This window comes from Bicyclus anynana, chromosome 14 (assembly GCF_947172395.1).
Source record: "Bicyclus anynana chromosome 14, ilBicAnyn1.1, whole genome shotgun sequence".
NCBI classification, from domain to species: Eukaryota; Metazoa; Arthropoda; class Insecta; order Lepidoptera; family Nymphalidae; genus Bicyclus; species Bicyclus anynana.
In genome coordinates this window covers 9874033-9893598 of record NC_069096.1, presented here as the reverse complement: position 1 = coordinate 9893598, position 19566 = coordinate 9874033, and the positions used below count along the sequence as shown (strand labels likewise).

General features: G+C 36.5%; 1 protein-coding gene across 1 annotated transcript in view; it reads left to right on the top strand.

The window, feature by feature from the left end:
• LOC112051822 (G protein-coupled receptor kinase 1) overlaps nt 1-19566 on the top strand; it is a 73813-nt gene that overhangs the window by 19685 nt on the left and 34562 nt on the right. Inside the window, exons 3-7 of the mRNA XM_024090620.2 lie at nt 6562-6635; nt 7490-7591; nt 11743-11817; nt 11890-11951; nt 12626-12734. Of these exons, the coding sequence (XP_023946388.1) occupies nt 6562-6635; nt 7490-7591; nt 11743-11817; nt 11890-11951; nt 12626-12734 (422 nt within the window). The remainder of the gene's footprint in view (nt 1-6561; nt 6636-7489; nt 7592-11742; nt 11818-11889; nt 11952-12625; nt 12735-19566) is intronic.

The following is a 19566-nucleotide window of genomic DNA, read 5'->3' as shown; positions in this document are numbered from 1 at the left end:
CCTAGATCCGCATCGGACGTATCGCATCAAACGGATTTTAGTATTCTTTGTAAAGAAAATCATACAAGTGCGGTAACTGAATTGATCGCATCAAACGGATTTTATCTGCCGTAAAATTGAAAATCCGTTTGATGCGATGAGTACGATGCGGATCTGTGCACGCCTACCATTTGATTCATTATTGGTATCAGCCTATTTTAATGGCCTACTACAGGAGAGAGGATATGGAGCTAAGAGCTACAACATTGCTCTAATGCAGATTGCCGGGCGGACTCTCAGATGTTAATGATAAATAATTAATTAATTTGAATGACGACTTAAGACTTAGTCCTCTCTCAGGGGTGTTACAATACAAAACTCCTAACTCCGGACTTGCATTGAAATTGTTGTTTTTTTCTTTGACATTTTAACCCTTGACTACGAACACACCTGTTTTTAAATGTTGATGTAGTCTAAGATGGAAGAGGGCTTACTTTTGAGAAGTTTATTCTGCCCGCATTCGTGCCCGCGAGACCGTACCGTTCGCTAAATCGCTTGACGGTAGGATGGTAACTAGCTACGACCTATTCAGAAATGGTAAAATACTATACTAGTCCGTGCTGGCAATTAGGACCTTTCTGTTGAGATTTGAAAACCAGAGTACTACCAACTGCGCCAGAGAGTAAACTCAGTGTTAGCCTTAACCCAAGTCTCGGGACTTAGCAAGGGCACCTATATTAAGTAAAATTATGTTAAATCATTTATAGTCCAAGACAGTAGCGACGATAGCGATGCGATGTCAGAGGTTGTAATATGAAGGTAGGAGTAGTTTAATAAGGTTAACTCGGTAATGCATTTGAGCACTCAATCCGGCTGACAAATGCAATTTACAAGGGACTGTATACAAAGGCTTTTACAATTAAATTAAGTAAAGTTTACTTAAAAATTAAAACTATTTCTTACCCAGCCGCCACACTATGCGCCACAGTACGTTGCTCCTCGCGATGTTGCCTGAGCACGCACTGTTCTAATCGCGAAAATACGCACGCGGTTATTCGTGAAATATTTTTGAGGAATATTCGCGACAGGACGAGTTAATGCCTTAACCTACCATCTTACCTTGCCACCTACCATCCAATAAGCCCATACATGCCTGTAGCTTGACATCGATAAAACGTCTGGTTGTCGCGATGTACATGACATTATGCGGATTGCGACCAACACACCATCAGTTTTATCGGATGCCAATCTATTTGCGCTGGCCACATACTTGCCCTGTCTAAACGTACCACACCGCACACTGGTCTGCTCACGAAAATACTCGCGCGAATATTCGTGAAATATTTCACCTATATTCACAGTAGGACGAGCAGTAACGTGGCCACAACTTCCCTGCTCACTTTCCTCGTTACTTCCCACGACATTCGTGTAGCCTGTGGCAGTGGCATTATATTTATTTTGTACTTACCTATGGGTACAAACTAACAGTTTTCATAAAATGAATTATGCCGTGCTATCTCAGGCACATTTACAAAGAAATGTTATTTTCTGAAGAGGATTATAATGTCATGTCAATTTGCTACCAAAGACGATATCACGAGAGCTGAGTGCCTAGTGGGACTTTTCAATGTTTTCATACTGTGGCGATCGCGTAACCGTAAACGCGAATTTCTAAGGAATTGTCATCTAGTGGCATTACTGCACAACTGTTTAAATTCTGTTTTGTGCCAAACCCCAGCGGTCCCAAAGCATAGGTTCTAATCTCACAGGCCTCAACTCTGTCCCCCATAACATACTTTGATATTTTTTTCACTACCCAAAACATTGTGTCCTGTAGGCTTGACGGTAAACTTTATCGTGAGTGGCTAGCGTTAGGTAGAGGTTATTTGTGGTAGGCATCCACAGATCCGCATCATACGTATCGGTCGCATCGCATCAATCGGACTTTTAATTTAACGGTAGATAAAATTCGTTCGATTCGATCCGTACGATGCGGATCAGTGTTGTATTGTTGTTGTAAGTTGTATGACTTTCTATACAAATAATACTTAAATCTGTTTGATGCGATGCGTCCGATACGTAGGTACGATGCGGATCTGTGGACGCCTACGTTTGTTTTACACTCACCGGGTGCGACCGTCATTATCAACATTACGTCGTCGGTAATATTAATAAATGACTGTGACGTTAATCTTAATTGGCCTTTCTTACTACGATATTATCTACTATCTACTTAGGTACTACGCGTAATTTCATAAAATGTTGTGAAGATAATTTCCTATGAAAGTAAAGGTTGGCGCACATACTCGTATCTGAGCAATCTGAGCATTTTACAGAGAAATACATCGTGCGTGCATACGACCATTTGTGTTTTTAAGGGCATTTTAGGTTCAGAAAGTTGCCATGATTAGTCGAGTGTAAATCACTTACTTCAAACGCTATCCGTTAAGAGGTGAGCCGTGATAGCCCTATGGATATGACCTCTGTCATCGATTAGGAGAGCGCAGGTTCGAATCCGGTCCGGTGCATGCATTGCCAACTTTTAATTATGTGCGTTTTAAACAATGTAATATTACATGTCTCAAACGGTCAAAAACATCGTGATGTAACCTGCATACCTAAGAATTTTCTTAATTATCTACGTGTGTGAAGTCTGCCAATCCGCATTGGGCCAGCGTGGTGGACTATTAGCGTAATCCCTCTCATTCTGAGTGTGCTTAACAGTGAGCCGAATATGGTTTGTTAATGATGAAGACGTGAGAAAGCGGTCCATTAAAGACATACGAAGACTGTCTTCACTCTCAAGGATTGAATCACTTGGAAAAACATTGTTTCGGCCCTATGCACCATCAAAAGTTAAATGACAAAGAAGATGAAGTGTGCAAATGTGCAGAATAGTGTTAAGGCGTTTTCAAATTTTACGTATCCAAATTCAAATGGTCACGTAGCATTATGCTGAGCTGGGGCCATTTTCTGGGTTATGGCACACATCGCAGGGTATTGTCCTGGATGTCCTGGTGATATTGTGATGTGTGGCATAATTTCGAAATAAACGCATTTTTCTTTCTTTCTTTCATTATTATTTCATCATCATCACCATCATCATATCAGCTGATGGACGTCCACTGCAGGACTGCGTCTTTTGTGGGGACTTCCAAACATCACGATCCTGAGCCGCTTGCGTCCAGCGAATCCCCGTAATTCGCTTGAAATCGTCAGTCCACTATTATTATTTACGGTAGACAAAACAAAAGAAACTCTTTAATAGCAGGAAATAATTCATCAAACCAAATTTTCCAAGCGATCATAGTATCGGATAGCAATGATCGCTGGATGTCAGGGCAAGCTCTAGATCTAAATGTCCTTGAGAGTAATCTGTACCCTGACACATATCAAATGTGTGAATATCTTTACACTATAAAGTAGCACATTTTCAAAAGGTTCAAGTTTGTTGAGAACATCCATAAATCAAACGATAAACTGTTATTATTTTATTTGATAATAATATTGTATTTTACGTAACTCGCTCGTATAATTTATAACTACGCGTCCGAGAAACGAATAACTGAATATATTAGCAAAGTGTTTTGATATAAAATCTATCCCATCAAAAACATTTTCTTGTTTGCCAATGCGAATGCTTGCACTGTTTAAAACTTGTCAGATCTCATGGAGAGGCAGCTTTACACGCTCTAACCCAAAACACTGTGTTGGGTAATTTTGTTTTTCAGTAAATTAAATTTATACGTCTTAGGCTTAGCACCGCCATCAAACTGATTAGTAGGTAGACCATGTTATTTTTTTCTATAAACTTCGGTGGGTAGGTACATTTTTGTGTTTCGGTAGAATAGTTTGAATTTTTCTTATCTTTGATTTTCTCTCCGATTCATACCCCGACTGTAATTTATTTCGTTGTTACCAACGACCTAGCTCCTATCCTAGATCGATGTAACACACGCCTTTATCTATCCTTGCATTTTAAAATACGTAATCGTAGACTGTCGATATCGAGATATTGCAACTGGCACTCTGCACTTCACTAGTAAGCTACTTCATGATATAGTTTGGCTAGGTCATAATATAAGGATGCATAGGTCATAATATCAGAGAAACAATTTAAGATCTATTTACAAAATAAATATTTTTACTCCGAAAATATTCATTTTAGAACTCATCCATGTCCCTTAGACATTTTTAATTAATTTGCCTTAAAGAATATAGTTATGGGAAATACCCTGTATAATTAACTAGTAACTTTATAAGATCAAGTTTCAATGCATTTTCTATTTATATCTAGCATAGAACTAATGCAGTTATAACCTATTTAAGGAGTTCTCTTGCGTACTAAATGGCAAACTCGGTTAATTCTTAGTATCATCATTCGCTGACGAAGATTTAATATGCTTAATTAATAATTTAATAGAATATTCTTAATATCATTTATTGTTATAATGTGTAGGGTAGGTAAGTACTTTAAAGTGAGATTTTCCAAAGTCAGTCTTCTTTAAATATTATAAAATAAAGTCCTCTGTCGCAACTGTCTGTCTGTTTATTCGCGATAATTTGAAAAACTACTAAAAGGGATTTTCATGCGGTTTTCACTACAGCCTTAAAACCTGCATCCTTCCAAAGCCACCACTATTTTAAAATTTTATAACCTTATTTATTTTACAGACACTCCGACAATCTTTTTTTTAAGTATTAGTGAATATTGATGTTATTTTTCCGAATCCTACTTCCTACTATCCTATTAATATTATAAACGCGAAAGTTTGTATGGATGTTTGGGTGTATGTTTGGATGTTTGTTACTCTGTAACGCCGCTACTACTGAAGCGATTTGGCTAAAATTTGAAATGGAAATAGATTTTACTCTGGATTGACACATAGGCTGCTTTTTATCCCGAAAAAATCCATGGTTTCCCGAGATTTGCGAAAACTGATGATTTTGATGATGTGAATGTTTGTTACTCTTTCACGCCTCGACTACTGAACCGAATTAGCTGAAATTTGGTATTAAGATACATTATAACCCGGATTAACACATAGGCTACTTTATATCCCGGAAAAATCCATGGTTCCCGAGGGATTTGTGAAAAACTAAAATCCACGCGGACGAAGTCGCGGGCGGCCGCTAGTATCTCATAAAAATGAATATATTCAAACCTAGTTGTCATTGGCCTATGGCACGTACGTTCCTATGGTAGGAAAATAGGCTGAGAAACTTTCAGCCTACCTAAAATGTGGTATGTGTGGATATCTCAAGTTCTCGCGGTCCATTACCCAATTGAGATTTCATATTATTGAAACTCAAAAAGATCAAAGGCTTCTTGAAACCTAAACTGTGAACTAAATTACAAGTGTTCCGAGAAAGTGATGTCATTGTTACTCGAATTTTATATAAAATTTTCACTTATAAATTTGTTGTTAAATTTGAATTGTTTATTTATTATAGCATCTATAATGATTTTTTAAGAAATTCTAAAAGAAGAACTTCTTTCTTAATTTACAGAATGTGTATCTACAGTTCGTTTCATATAGGATGGCGCAGGTTCGTTTAACTCTTGAAAGTTTGCCGCGATTGACGATAATACTCGTAGTACATATTATGAACGAATATAATATAAAATGAATATAATATAAAATATAAAATGAATATAATATAAAATATAAAATGAATATAATATAAAATATATAATATAAAATGAAATTATACAGGCGACTGTCACCGTACCTATGCTATCTGAATAACACTTTAGTATTGTTATTAACTAGCAGACGCAGCGTGGTTTCATCCGCGTGGTTCCCGTTCCCGTATAATTGTCCCTTCGCAGACAACTGTCATTTTGGTTCAACTTAGTTGCCGGGTATACCTACCTACGTTAAGAAAGAAATGATGTTTTTCCACTTACGAACAGCTGAAACTATTTGATATGAATCATTTACTTCTAGAGAAAACCAGCAACAACTCTTTTGACATAAGTAATGGTTTTCCCTAGAAGATAAGTCAATTAAGAAGATAGGTAAATTTTTATCTATCACTCAATGAAGTTGCAATGTACAACATGCTACATGAAATACACTGAAGTTATTTTTTATATTCTTTACAAGTTAGCTTTTACAACATGCTACATGAAAGACACTGAAGTTATTTTTAATATTCTTTACAAGTTAGCCCTTGATTACAATCTCACCTTGTGGTAAGTGATGATGCAATCTAAGATGGAACCGGGTTTTTAAGAGGAGGACGAAAATCTACACCCCTTTGGTTTCTACACGACATCGTACCGGAACGCAAAATCGCTTGGCGGTACGCCTTTGTCGGTAGGGTGGTACCTAGTCACGGCCGAAGCCTCCCACCAGCCAGACCTGGACCGATTAAAATAACTTCAATCGGCCCAGCCGGGGATCGAACCCAGGATCTCCGACTTGTAAATGCACCGCGCATATAACTGCGCCACGGAGGCCAGTCAGATAGTAACCGTACCTTCAACAATTGTGTTGAAAAATACAAAAAGTCTCAAGATACAAGTCCGTCCAAGTGTTCTCTTACTTGCTTTAGTAAAATTTTTGTTTGTTTCAGGTTATTTATTATTTAAGGAATTCTGCGAACAAACATCAGACGAGCCAGTGCCACAGTTAAAGTTTTATGAAGAGGTAAAACTTTTATAGTGTAGTAGTTTCTTTTTGTTTTATACCGTTTTATATAATAACTTACTCTGAAATTATTTAACAGATTAAATTATATGAAACACAAAGGTATTGAAGAGAGAGAGAGACGGGGAATTGGGAGAGTTTAAGAAGAGAGAAGGAGAGAGAAAAATAACATCTTACCTATGTGCTACCTTCTGATCAGTTTGAATCCAGTGTCGTATTTTAATTACCTAAAGCTGATTCTGGAAGAACCACAGAAATTTTGTAAACGGGCTTAATTAAAACATCACTGGCTTGGCACCGCCTTCAAACTGATCAGAAGGTAGCACATAGGTAAAATGTAATTTTTTGCTTTTTAGTTTAAGGTATTTTTTGAGTTGGAAGTCGGTTGAATTTTTATTAAAAATTTTATTACATATGTGGTAGCCCAGTGGATATGACCTCTGCCTTCGATTCGGAGGGCGTAAGTTTGAATCTGGTCCGGGGCATGCACCTCTAACGGTGTCTTAAACGATGAAGGAAAAACATCGAAAGGAAACCTTCGTGCCTGAGAATTTTCTTGATACTCTGTGTAAAGTCTGCCACCATTCCGCATTGGGCCAGCATGGTGGACTATAGCCTAACTCCTCTCATTCTGAGAGATACCCGTGCTCAACAGTTAGCCGAATATGGGTTGTTAATGATGGTGATGAAAAAAGCCAACGCTTGGCATGATAATGCTTGATTGGTAATCGATGATGATGTATGGTGGAACGGTCTTGGCTCGAAAGTACTTTGATAGCCACGTTTTAGGTGGTAGGGAAAACGGAAGCTGGAATGCCCTTATTCTGTAATTTAACTGTGAAATTGTCCAACAGATTAAATTATATGAAAAACAAGAGTGTATCGAAGAAAGGCGGAGAATCGCGAGAGATATATATGATAATTTTATAATGAAGGAATTATTAGCACTTTCACATGTAAGTATTGTATTGTAAAATATAGTAAGTATATGTAAAACAATTTGATATTCCAAGCAGTTGAAAAAAAAACATTCAATTATTTATTTACTTGCTGCACCTCTCATTAAATATAGTACCTCAAAAATGTATGAGACATTTTTGAGGTACTATACATATTTAAAGGAAGGGAAAGATTAAGGTTTTTGCTATGGGATCAAAGTCGTACTATTCCGTTACTTATATTCCATTCGGGTATGTATCTAGCGCTATGAGTTAACGCTACAATTTCTTAGAAGAAATACGAGATGGATTTAATAAAAAAAGAACCGTAGTCTAGATATTCGTTCTGTAAGATCGTTTGGTAAATGATACCAGGCAATGTAAATAAATACCTAAATAAAATTTTGTTGTGTTTTTTAATCTAAAATGTTTTAATATAGTACTTACTATATTTTTTATTTAGCAATGAAATACAAAACAATTACAATTAAAATGAACTCACTGCCATACGGACTGCAGTTTCATCCGCGTAGTACCGTTGGATATGTAAGAACTCAAGTAAGACATACTCGTATGTTAGATATTCACGAAAAGGGCAAATAATATACATAAATAGATATACTAGCTGACTACTAGCCGCGCGGTTTCACCCGCGTGGTTCCCATTTCCGTGAGAATACGGGGATAATATATAGCCTTCCTCGATAAATGGGCGATCTAACACTGAAAGAATTTTTCAAATCGCACCATTAGATCCTGAGATTAGCGCGTTCAACCAAACAAACAAACTCTTCAGCTTTATAATATTAGTATAGATTAGCAGACTCGCGCGACTTTGTCCCACTCAGACCTCTTTAATCCGGCCCTATTGCAAACTCATAATCATAATCTTAGCGGACACCTACTAACCACTGTTAGTAGGTGTCCGCTAAGATTATGATTCTATTATCTATGTTATATTGAAACTAGCTCCCTGCCAAAATTCAGTACCTTACGCTTTTATATAGATGTGTTCAACAAAAAATACTATAACAGACGGGACTATTACTGCGATTTAGTTTTTATTCCAGGAGTGTGTAGTGTTAAAGTCCGTCCAAGAAGCGGTGTATTTACATTTAATAAGTAAAGAAGCATGTTCAAGAATCTCAAATTGACATTAGCGTTGCTACAGTTTGTTTGCGTAGAGAGTTGTGCTAAGTAGATGTTGTTGGCATCGCGCCAGTCGCGTGCCACTTCGCAAGCCTTCAATCGCTATTAACGACCGAATCTTACTTAATACGTTGTCGACTGTAGACTAATAAATTTTGTATTTATCACGCTTTTTTATGAGCTTTTATTTCACTTGTCAGCAGGCCTAGCATGCGTCAACGACGTATTATGACGAGAGATATTGTAGATCAATAGCGACGGAATAGCAAATGTTGCTCTCTCTTCCCTCCAATCGCAAAGAAAGGGAGAGCTATATTTTTACTTTCGTAGTCGCGTGCCTCGCAAGGCTTCAATCGCTATTAACGACCGAATCTTACTTAATACGTTGTCGACTGTAGACTAATAAATTTTGTATTTATCACGCTTTTTTATGAGCTTTTATTTTACTTGTCAGCAGGTCTAGCATGCGTCAACGACGTATTATGACGAGAGATATTGTAGATCAATAGCGACGGAATAGCAAATGTTGCTCTCTCTTTCCCCCAATTGCAAAGAAAGGGAGAGCTATATTTTTACTTTCGTAGTCGCGTGCCTCGCAAGGCTTCAATCGCTATTAACGACGGAATCTTACTTAATACGTTGTCGACTGTATACTAATAAATTTTGTATTTATAACGCTTTTTTATGAGCTTTAATTTTACTTGTCAGCAGGCCTAGCATGCGTCAACGACGTATTATGACGAGAGATATTGTAGATAATAGCGACGGAATAGCAAAGGTTGCTCTCTCTTTCCTCCAATCGCAAAGAAAGGGAGAGCTATATTTTTACTTTCGTAATCGCGTGCCTCGCAAGCCTTCAATCGCTATTAACGACCGAATCTTACTTAATACGTTGTCAACTGTAGATTTATAAACTATTTATTTATCACGCTTTTATGAACTTATGTTTTACTTGTAACTTGTAGGCATGCCTAGTACGACCGTGTTATGACCTGAGTAAAACGTATTGACGATGAATAGCGGCGGAATAGCAAATGTTGCCGTCTCTTGCGTCCAATCGCAATGAACAGAGAGCGATATTATTGAATTCGTTGACGCAATTGAAAATATCTTGGATCTAGATTATGAAAGATAAATTAAAATCACATCCTGACGTTCGATTAGACTCAAATTTGCAGTATGTACTTGGGTATGTTCTGTGGTAAGCATAAATCTCGTGATACGTTCGAAAGGTAGCTATGGGAACTCCTAAAGTAAACAAGATAAACCCTCCGAGATTGGCCTCATTCGTCACTAGCAAGCATTCTGATTCTACGTTTTACGACAGTTATACCAATTTGTTTTTTTAACGTATTTTTCTAATAAAAAAAAAATCTTAGTTACATCATAATAATATTCAAATTGTTAGAAATATATTGTATCAACCGATGAAATAGGTATAGCTGATTTCAATGCAAGCGAGATCTCTTTAAAAGTTAAGGACCTCTTTAGTCCGTAAATTGAAGATTCCAAGCGACTTTTTCAATAGAACGAGAATTGTTTCCTTTTTCCAAGCGCTCAGCTTTTACTTATCTGTCTTAACGGTGACATTCTTGGAGGGTGAGAAACGTATAAATTATTATCTTCAGTGTACTGCTTAAATGCTCTAAAGACGTCGTTCTAAGCGATCTAAAAACGGACATTCGTGACATTCTGATTTTTTTGGAATTTCGTTTTACGGCAATACGACGAAGCCAAAAGGAAGGAAAGTGATTTTAGCAATCTATGTATGTTTGTATTTAAATATGTTTCACTTCCACTCCATGGTCTAAACTGCTGACCCGTTTATCCAAAAATCCAAAACAACCTCATAGAATTTTAATGCGGTCAAAGTTTGGTTGAAATCGGTTCAAAAATCAATTATATTCTCATTAGAAACCATTTAGAAACCTATTAGGTAAATAATACTAGTATGACCATTTAGAAACCTATTAAGTAAATAAAACAAGCTGTGATGTCATGTATATTTTATTTGAACATCTTTCAAAGTTGTGTTATATTCCAATAGGATTTACTAGAAATCCGTCAGGACTATGGGTAGGATGAATTCGTTTGTAACTAGGTGCTGCGAGTTAGTCTGCTCCGAGTTTAGTCTGAGATTCCTAATCACTATATTATCTTATATGCCCGCTGTAATATTTTTGTAACTCTATAGTAAATTTATCCTGATTGACAATTTAACGGTTTCACTTACGATAGAATATAATATACCGAAAAATAACACGTTAAATTGTAATCAGTACTTTCACATCACAATATGACGGCAGATTATAAAAACACGAGTGAGATTATAAACTAACGTATTTTACAATTTAACGGTAACATATTCAAGCGCATTAGAGGCGGAATAAAGCTAAAAGATTTTATAGGACTCACGGATTCGCAATAATTTGCAATAAAATAGTGTCGTTTTCCTTTCCGTGCGTGTGGGCTTATCAAGGACAGTACCTAACAGGAAGGGGATATGTATTTTTTTAATTCATGTCACTATTGTTTCTGCGTGTTAGCGCATCAAGGACGGATGTTGTCTAATGTTGTTGTATGAATTTCATTTGTTGAAATTGATATGGAACAATAATTGTATTGTACGCAGATAACAAATGGGAGGATGTTTTTATGTAATGCAGATTATTGACTGAATTATTTTCAATATGTTAATTCGTTGCAAATCTTATTTAAACAATGTAAAGCGACGGTGACCGATCTATGCGCCAACGTCACGTATTTAGTCACTTTCGATGATTTTCATTTTATGCGTAGCATAAATTGACAGAAATGAACTGAATTTTAAAAACTTGGTCGCCGAACCCTCATTCGCACGAGAGTTTTTAACTTACGTTTAAAAAGAGTTTAAATATACTATGAAGTTAAATAAAGTTCTATTTCCAATGCCCAAAATTGAAAATGCAACACTGCTCGACTGTCGTGTGAACATATACTTAAGAATGCATGTGTTGTATTAAATACTCTGTTTTGTTCCAGGATTATTCAAAAGAATGCGTAGCACATGTACAAAAATATTTAATGAAACACGAAGTGCCACCCAATCTTTTTGAGGTAAAATCACACTTTGGTATTTGCACGTTCTCTCGTCTAAATTACGTTAATCATGTGAAGTTTGTGTTTTAGCCGTACATAGAAGAAATATTTCAACATTTAAGAGGAGAGCCGTTTAAAAATTTCTTAGAAAGGTGAGTGGTTTGTTTCTAGAACACCGTGTAGACAGAAATAGTTGCGCGTTTTGAATTCTGAGTTCTACGTTCTAAGTACTCGCGAAAAGGAGATCTCCGATATCTGACGTCACCCGGACTTTAACTCGAAACGATCTCTGGGGCGTCGGGACTGATACTTCAGGCCAAAACACCCTTCCCGAACGGGCCTCTTAAGCCGAGGCCTGAATCTCGGAGGAAACGCCTTTAGAGAGTCGTTCCGCCCATCTACTCTGCTTCTGCCTTTGGGCAGGTAGGTGATGCTTCTGCGCTCGCCCAAACCCCCCGGTGACGCTGAGGTCCCATTAACAGTGGAATTCATAAACGTGGGGGCGCCCCCAGGGAATCGTTCACCCACTGAGTGTCGAATTTAAACTCTATGCGTTTGAGAATTCGACACTTAGCGGGTGAATGGTCCCCTGGGGGTGCCCATGCAACGTCTATGACTGTAAGGAGCCTACGGCACTCACACGGTTAAGATAACAGATCTCTGTAATGTATGTACACACAGCATGACATAGATACGTGAGTTTTAGCCGTGTTTCATAATCAATTTAATATGAGTATGCTCTATGGTTTTTTAATTATTATTATATGTATTTCAATATCATTATTTTTTTATATAATACATATTAAAATGTGTTGCTTATTTTTAGCGACAAATACACGAGATTCTGCCAATGGAAAAACTTAGAACTCAATATACAGTTGACTATGAATGACTTCAGTGTACATCGAATCATCGGACGAGGCGGCTTCGGAGAAGTAAGTTGTTTTATTAATTATTATCTAAATATTATCAGATGTTCGCGACTTTACTTAATTTCTAAGATACAAACCTACAGGTCGTCACTACACAGTGAGTAAAATTTACGCCGACAAGCTAAATTAATCTAGATAATATACATTATACAGTATGCTCGGGAGCATTTCCCATAACTTCAAGGTGTTGAAAAGTCCACTTATAAGTAATATTTTTTTTAACTAAAAAAAATATTTTTATGTTTTCATACAAAGTAATTCAAATAATTCCGACTATCCATGTAACACACACCTTTATCTATCCTTGCATTGTAAAATACGTAATTGTAGAGGTAAGACTGTCGATATCGACGAAATATTGCAACTGACATTCCGCACTTCATGAGTAAGCTGCTTTATGATATTTATCAATGAATAAGTTTGGCTAGTTTAATATTAGGATGCGATATATGGGACACACTTTAAGATCTATTTACAAAAGAAACATTTTTAACTCCGGAAATATTCATTTTAGAACACATGTTCCTTAGACATTTTTAATTAATTTTCCTTAGAGAATATGGAAAATACTTCCAAGCAACCTGTATAGTTTTACTTAGTAAATAAAACCACGAAACCCAAGTTTAAGAATTATTTTTCATCAAGGTTTTCTATAGTGCATAGGTATTTGATATTATGAAAATAGCCCGTAAAGTATTTTTCATCCTCCTACTCCATCCACCCATTTTTAATTAGCGATTATTGTTTGAAAAAAAAAACGTAGCCGAACATAGAACCTTTTTGGAAGTCGGCTAAAAAGTTTATATTGCTGGGTCAGCTAGTTATTAATAGATAAATATTTACCTCAGTGACTACGTACTCTTTTATTTGGTTTCATAAAAATATGAGTCATCTTCGGAAACTATCAATCGACGTCTAGCGAGCGTAACATAACGACGGTCTGACTTTTTGGCTTGATAGAGTAACAAACATCCGTCCACATACATTTTAGGACTAAAGGTCGTAGCTCATTAGAGCCACCCGGGACCCAACCCGCACCGCTTCGCCTCGAGTGGTTAGTATTCTTCGTATGGATTTGCATAGGCATGCGCTCACTACAGCTCCGTACCATCACCGAATCTCGTTCGCAAAATGTCCACGCGCAGACTACGAGTGGACCACTCGATGATAGCTCGCTGTTGGCATGCTTGCCTCGCGAGGAAATTGTTTGGAAATTCGTTGACCACGCGAAGTACGACTTTAAAGATCATAGCGCACATGAGCTAGGAAAGGTATCGTAACCGTATCGTCTCGCAGCCAGGCGTCGACTAGGCTATGGCTAGACGACGCCTGCTTACGGCTTGTCGACCATGCAAAGCGATAAGCGGTATGGGTGAAAGAGACAACTGTGCACGAAGAGTCATGCTAGGATACGGAGACTGGAGAGATGTAAGCGCGCGAAAGGCGATTATGTTACGATTCCGATTAGTGTGCGCGTTGCAGTGAGGAGTTTCATACGAAGAATACTGAACAGCTCGAGTTGACTCGACGCCGATCCCATTCCGAGTTGATATGTGTGCTATGACCTTTAGGATTGTTTTAGTACCAATTTAGGGCACGCATCGAATTAAATGCAGATAAAACCGTATGCATAGTTAGTGCATTTATAAACACCTACTACATGAACTAAGTACGTAATATTATGACAGCAAATATAGTTAATTGGGAAAGAGATAAAACCAATACAAATATTTGGACCGGGATTTAGATATCACAGGATATAGTAATAGGACTGATATACGACGCTGTGATTAATATAATGTAGTGATAAAATTTATTATATACAGAATATTAATAAAAACAAAAGAACAATGCAACAAAATTAAAACTATTTTACATACATAATATTTATTTATATATTCATTTAAGGAAACTTAAAATTACTTAAAACTAGGACGGTTCCGACCGAGCCGTAGTTATAGAAGATACCGAAGCCAATTGGTTTGAAAAGTACCTTGAATGAAATTAATTGATTGATTTTAAACATCAATACTTAAATAAAAAAATTAAGATGCTCTATCTTGTTTTTTTTTGCACAGATTTATTATAAGTATTTATGTGATGATTTAAGTATTGATGATGAAAGTAATAGTTCCGAATATTACTTAAATAGCAGTTAGTGACGTACTACTAGTACTATCTATACTATTAGTAATATTATAAAAAGTAAAGTTTGTGGGGTATAAGGGGTAATATCTGGATATACTGAACCAATTATGAAAATTATTTAAATACGTTTGTTTTGAGTGCCATATTTTTGTGGTGGTGTGGTGGTTTTATCACGGAAATTGGAACTACGCGCGTGAAACCGCGGGGCATCGGCTAGTTTTACATAATTACTAGTAGACGCCGCGCGGTAAAACCCGCGTGGTTCCCGTTTCCGTAAGAATACGGGCTATAAAATATGGCCTATAACCTTCCTGGATAAATGAGCTGTGTAACACTGAATTTTTCTTCAAATCGGACCAGTATTGCCTGAGATTAGCGCGTTCAAGCAAACAAACAAACAAACTCTTCAGCTTTATAATATTAGTATAGATTATTGTTTTTTGTGTCTTATGATTTTTAAAGACACCGTTTATTTATACTAACCAGTAACTAAGTTTATACATGGACATTAATAAAATAACCAGTCATTAAATCGATGTGTTTAATTTCAAACAACTGTATTTTCTCAAGCGTTTATATAATTTTTGTCTGTTTGTCCGGGCTAATATATAGACATTAACACGTTATTTAGCAACATATAGGCACTTTTTATCCCGGGAAAATCCTTAGTTCCTGCAGGATTTGTGAGAAATTAATTTCACACGGACGAAGTTGCGGGCGTCCGCTTGTACTTATTAATATATGTTTGTAAAAAGTAGTAAATGTATACGTAAAACGTTGGAATTAAGCGAAAAAATGTGGAAATTGAAATAACGCCCTGATGTTATTTTAGATTATGATGAAAAATGAAAATGTAGCTTCGTTACACGAGCTAAAGTGGTTTAACCTCTTTATGCGTTTTAGCTTTTTGAGAGAAAGAAAAATGGCTTTCTTGCAAAATGCAACACGTTTTTCAACTAGTGAATTTTTTATAGAACCTAGTTTAAAATACAGAATTTAAATTTAGACTGGATTAAGCAAAGTGGCACATAGATCTGACAAAAGTCCTTAAAGTAGATAAGTTTGCTCCGAAACCGAAGTAGATGTTGATAGATGATATATATGATGATAGATGACGAAGTAGATGAGTAATAGATTTCTAAAAAGGGTTGAATACATAGATTTTTAATTAAACTAATAAAATATGTTCTATTTATTTCTTTAATGTCATTCATTACCATCTTCATTGCATTCCATTTTGCAACGTACGTGACGTTTCAGTTTGCACAATTTTGCACACGCTCTGTGACAATATATGATTAGCTAAGAAACGTCATTACAAATCCAATATGGCGGCCTCCCCAATCACTTTAACTATGTAGGAAAGACAAATATTGGAATCTTAATTTGAACGACTTCCCGGTCTTCGCGTAGAATGAAATTTTGCAAACGCTCTGAGTTCTGATGACAATACATGACTAGCTAAGAAACGTCATTGCAAATCCAATATGGCGGCCTCCCTAAGATGGCGGACTGGCTGTTTGAAATCCACCCCCATGATATCAAATTAAAGTTTGAAAGAAAGGTTGGCTGTCAGAAATACGAAAAAAAATAGTCACGTGACTTAAATCCAATATTTATAATATTTGTGCGTGCTAAAAGCGTTTTTTTTTTAGTTATTTAAAGTTATTTTATTAGACAGATTAAGATTACGAGTAGGTACGAGCGGTAACCCTAAACACAAGATCGGTCTCTAAAATAGCACACATTTACATGTAGAATCCTCTTTGGTCTCCGTGAACAAACATCAACGCTACTAAATAATGTTTACTCTAGCTAGTAACTATCCGAGATTGTCTTGCTAAAACTAAAAGTGTCGGGGCTTTATTGATAACTAGCCGACGCCCCGCGGTTTCAACCGCGAAGTTTCCGTGCCTGTGTGTGAGAATACGGGTATAATATAATCTATGTCATTCACAAATAACGTGGCTTTTTAATGATAAAAGATATTTCAAAATCGGTTAACTAGATCCAGAGATTATCCCCTGCAATGCCACAAACTTTACCTAATGATAATATTAGTATAGACATACTCGTACCTACTGCTTTACTGTAAAGAAAACAGTTCTCGGATTTAGGGAAGTACATACAATTGAACTAAATAAATGACGCATTAGTTTTAAATTTAGCTATTTGAAACTCTGCGAATGATTAAATCTGCGTATACCTAACTGGCCGTGCCTCATAGTTTCAGCCGCATAGGTCTCGTTCCCATGGAAATACGAGCATGTAAGAGAAAATTCATATTTCTCCAGAATCCATCTTTCTGTACGTGTGTATGTTATAAAAATCCTTTAAAAGACTGGACCTATAGAGATAATTTAGATAATGCACTTGAGTGATAATGCTTTTGTTATTGTTCAGATTTACAATTAGACAGGCGGTGCTATGTTTTTATTTATCGCAAAACACAACCTAGGTATACCGTAACATTTTAAATGGAAAAAAAAAATCATTCACTGGTTTAAAGCCATCGTTTGTAAATGACTTCGTCTATTGAGTCTCTTAGATATTATATTAAAAATCATTTTTTCAAGGAAAAATGAAAATTATATTCTAAAGCCTTTGCTGAAAAACATGCGTTTAAATACATGCCCAAGGAGCCGAAACTTCAGTACAAAGTCTTTTGGACATATGAGATAATGCATAAATAGTAATAATATACTAGACTCTAGTATATTATTATACATTAGAAAAATAAATTATTTTTACTAATTTTAATAATTTATTTTTCTAGTTCTACCTAGAAAAATGTTTTGTATTATTATTAGGGACAGACAGTAAGCGTACATTAATTTCAACTAAGTTCTACATAGTCATTGTATTGTTTTTCTCAATTGGTTTCTTCAACTATTTTAAATTTAAAAATCTCAATTTAAAATTGATTCAACCCTATCCATAACATTTAAACGTACATACATAATATACATACGGCTCAAAAACAAGACCTTTTGTATCATGTCTCTTTAAAAGACCTCACGAAATTATTTACGTTTAATGACCTAAGCCGAACGGAGCATAGTAATCATGCCCTCGAAACAAAATTCCAGCGATGGCCGGTAGATGTTCGCAGCTTTACACTGAATGCTAAAAATAAGGAAATCAATTCTCGCACACACAACGCTTAAAGCAAACCGCATACAGTCAGGTGATTCAATTTTAACGTATAAGTTCTGTACTTCACCTGCCTATAATATAGACCCCGAGCCTGCTATGGCGAGACATTCCACATTTAAGGAAGGCTGAAAGTTTGTCAGCCTATGCCCATTGGTGTGGATAGGCTTACAAACTTTCATTTGATAAGTTTGTTGATCAGGATATGCACTAGTAAGACAATTTCACCAAACTGGGCAAATGTGCATTGGATAAACATTAACAAAACATTTGTTAGGGTATGCAGTACTTTAATCCATGAAGTGCACGACACTGCTTATGCCAATACGCGTTTGGAACCCTCGTTACTTTAATTATCAGTTCGTAATTATTATCACCATTATCTAATAATATTACCTGACGTATCGAAAGTGCTTGTAAACTAAGCCTCATCATCATCATCATATCAGCCGATGGACGTCCAATGCAGGACAAATGCCTTTTCTAGGGACTTCAAAACATCACGATCCTGCATCTAGCGAATCCCTGCGACTCGTTTGATGTCAGTCCGCCTGGTGGAGGGTCGACCAACACTGCGCTTTCTAGTGCGGGGTCGCTGTTCTAGCATTTTTTTTGTGCTAGATACTACTTAAGCCCCAATGAAATTAATGAATTTTGACTTTGACTTTATGGTCCTATAGGTATAAGGTACGGTAGCCAATTATGGAGTTCGGACTGTGTTGGCTTTGAAATGCAGCAGGTTTCAAGGGAGCAGACTTTCAATCGTCCAAGTATGAAGTGTCTTTTTTTTATATTTTCCTCAGCATAATGTGAGAAATTATGCCCCCAATTGCCAGTCAATTAGCTTCGCGGCAACCCTTCGAAAAACACCACTAAAGTGTCTCTAGCTAAGGATTGCTACAAAGTTATGGGTTTGGCGACTGGAGGAATGATTCATCATGTAATGTGGGAGTAAATATAAAAAAATACGTTTTATTCTTAGACAATTAAGGATCTGGACCTTTTTAACCTGCTACCACCACGGTCCAAACTTCATAATTCGCTACCGTACTTAGGTATCTATGACAGGTGAATGGGTGACACAATTTCAGCCTTTCTAAAATGAGGTATGTCTCGCTCTCGCAGGCTCTCGGTCCAGTACGGCACCTGCCTATATTACGCAAAAAGTTGCTTTTTTATTGTTCCAAACATAAAAGATAAAGAGTTTGTTGAACTCTGTATAAATATAGGTTTTATCGAACGAACAATGAGTAGTAGGGCCTAATAATATAGCCTACAATACGCGCACAGACTTATGTTTGTACAATCAATCAATCGATATAATATTATCATCTTGTTCTAGTTTTTATACAAAATAGTACTATCAGATATATCGTCGTTTGTATCTTCGGAGGACCTTTATAGTCAAATCCAAATTTTTAATCCCCGATGTAAAAAGAGGTATCTGTGTGTCAGTATGTAGCTTAAAGTAATGGACCGATTAAGGTGACGGTTTCGGTTGATACTGACGCTCAATATTTTTTTTTGGTTCTTG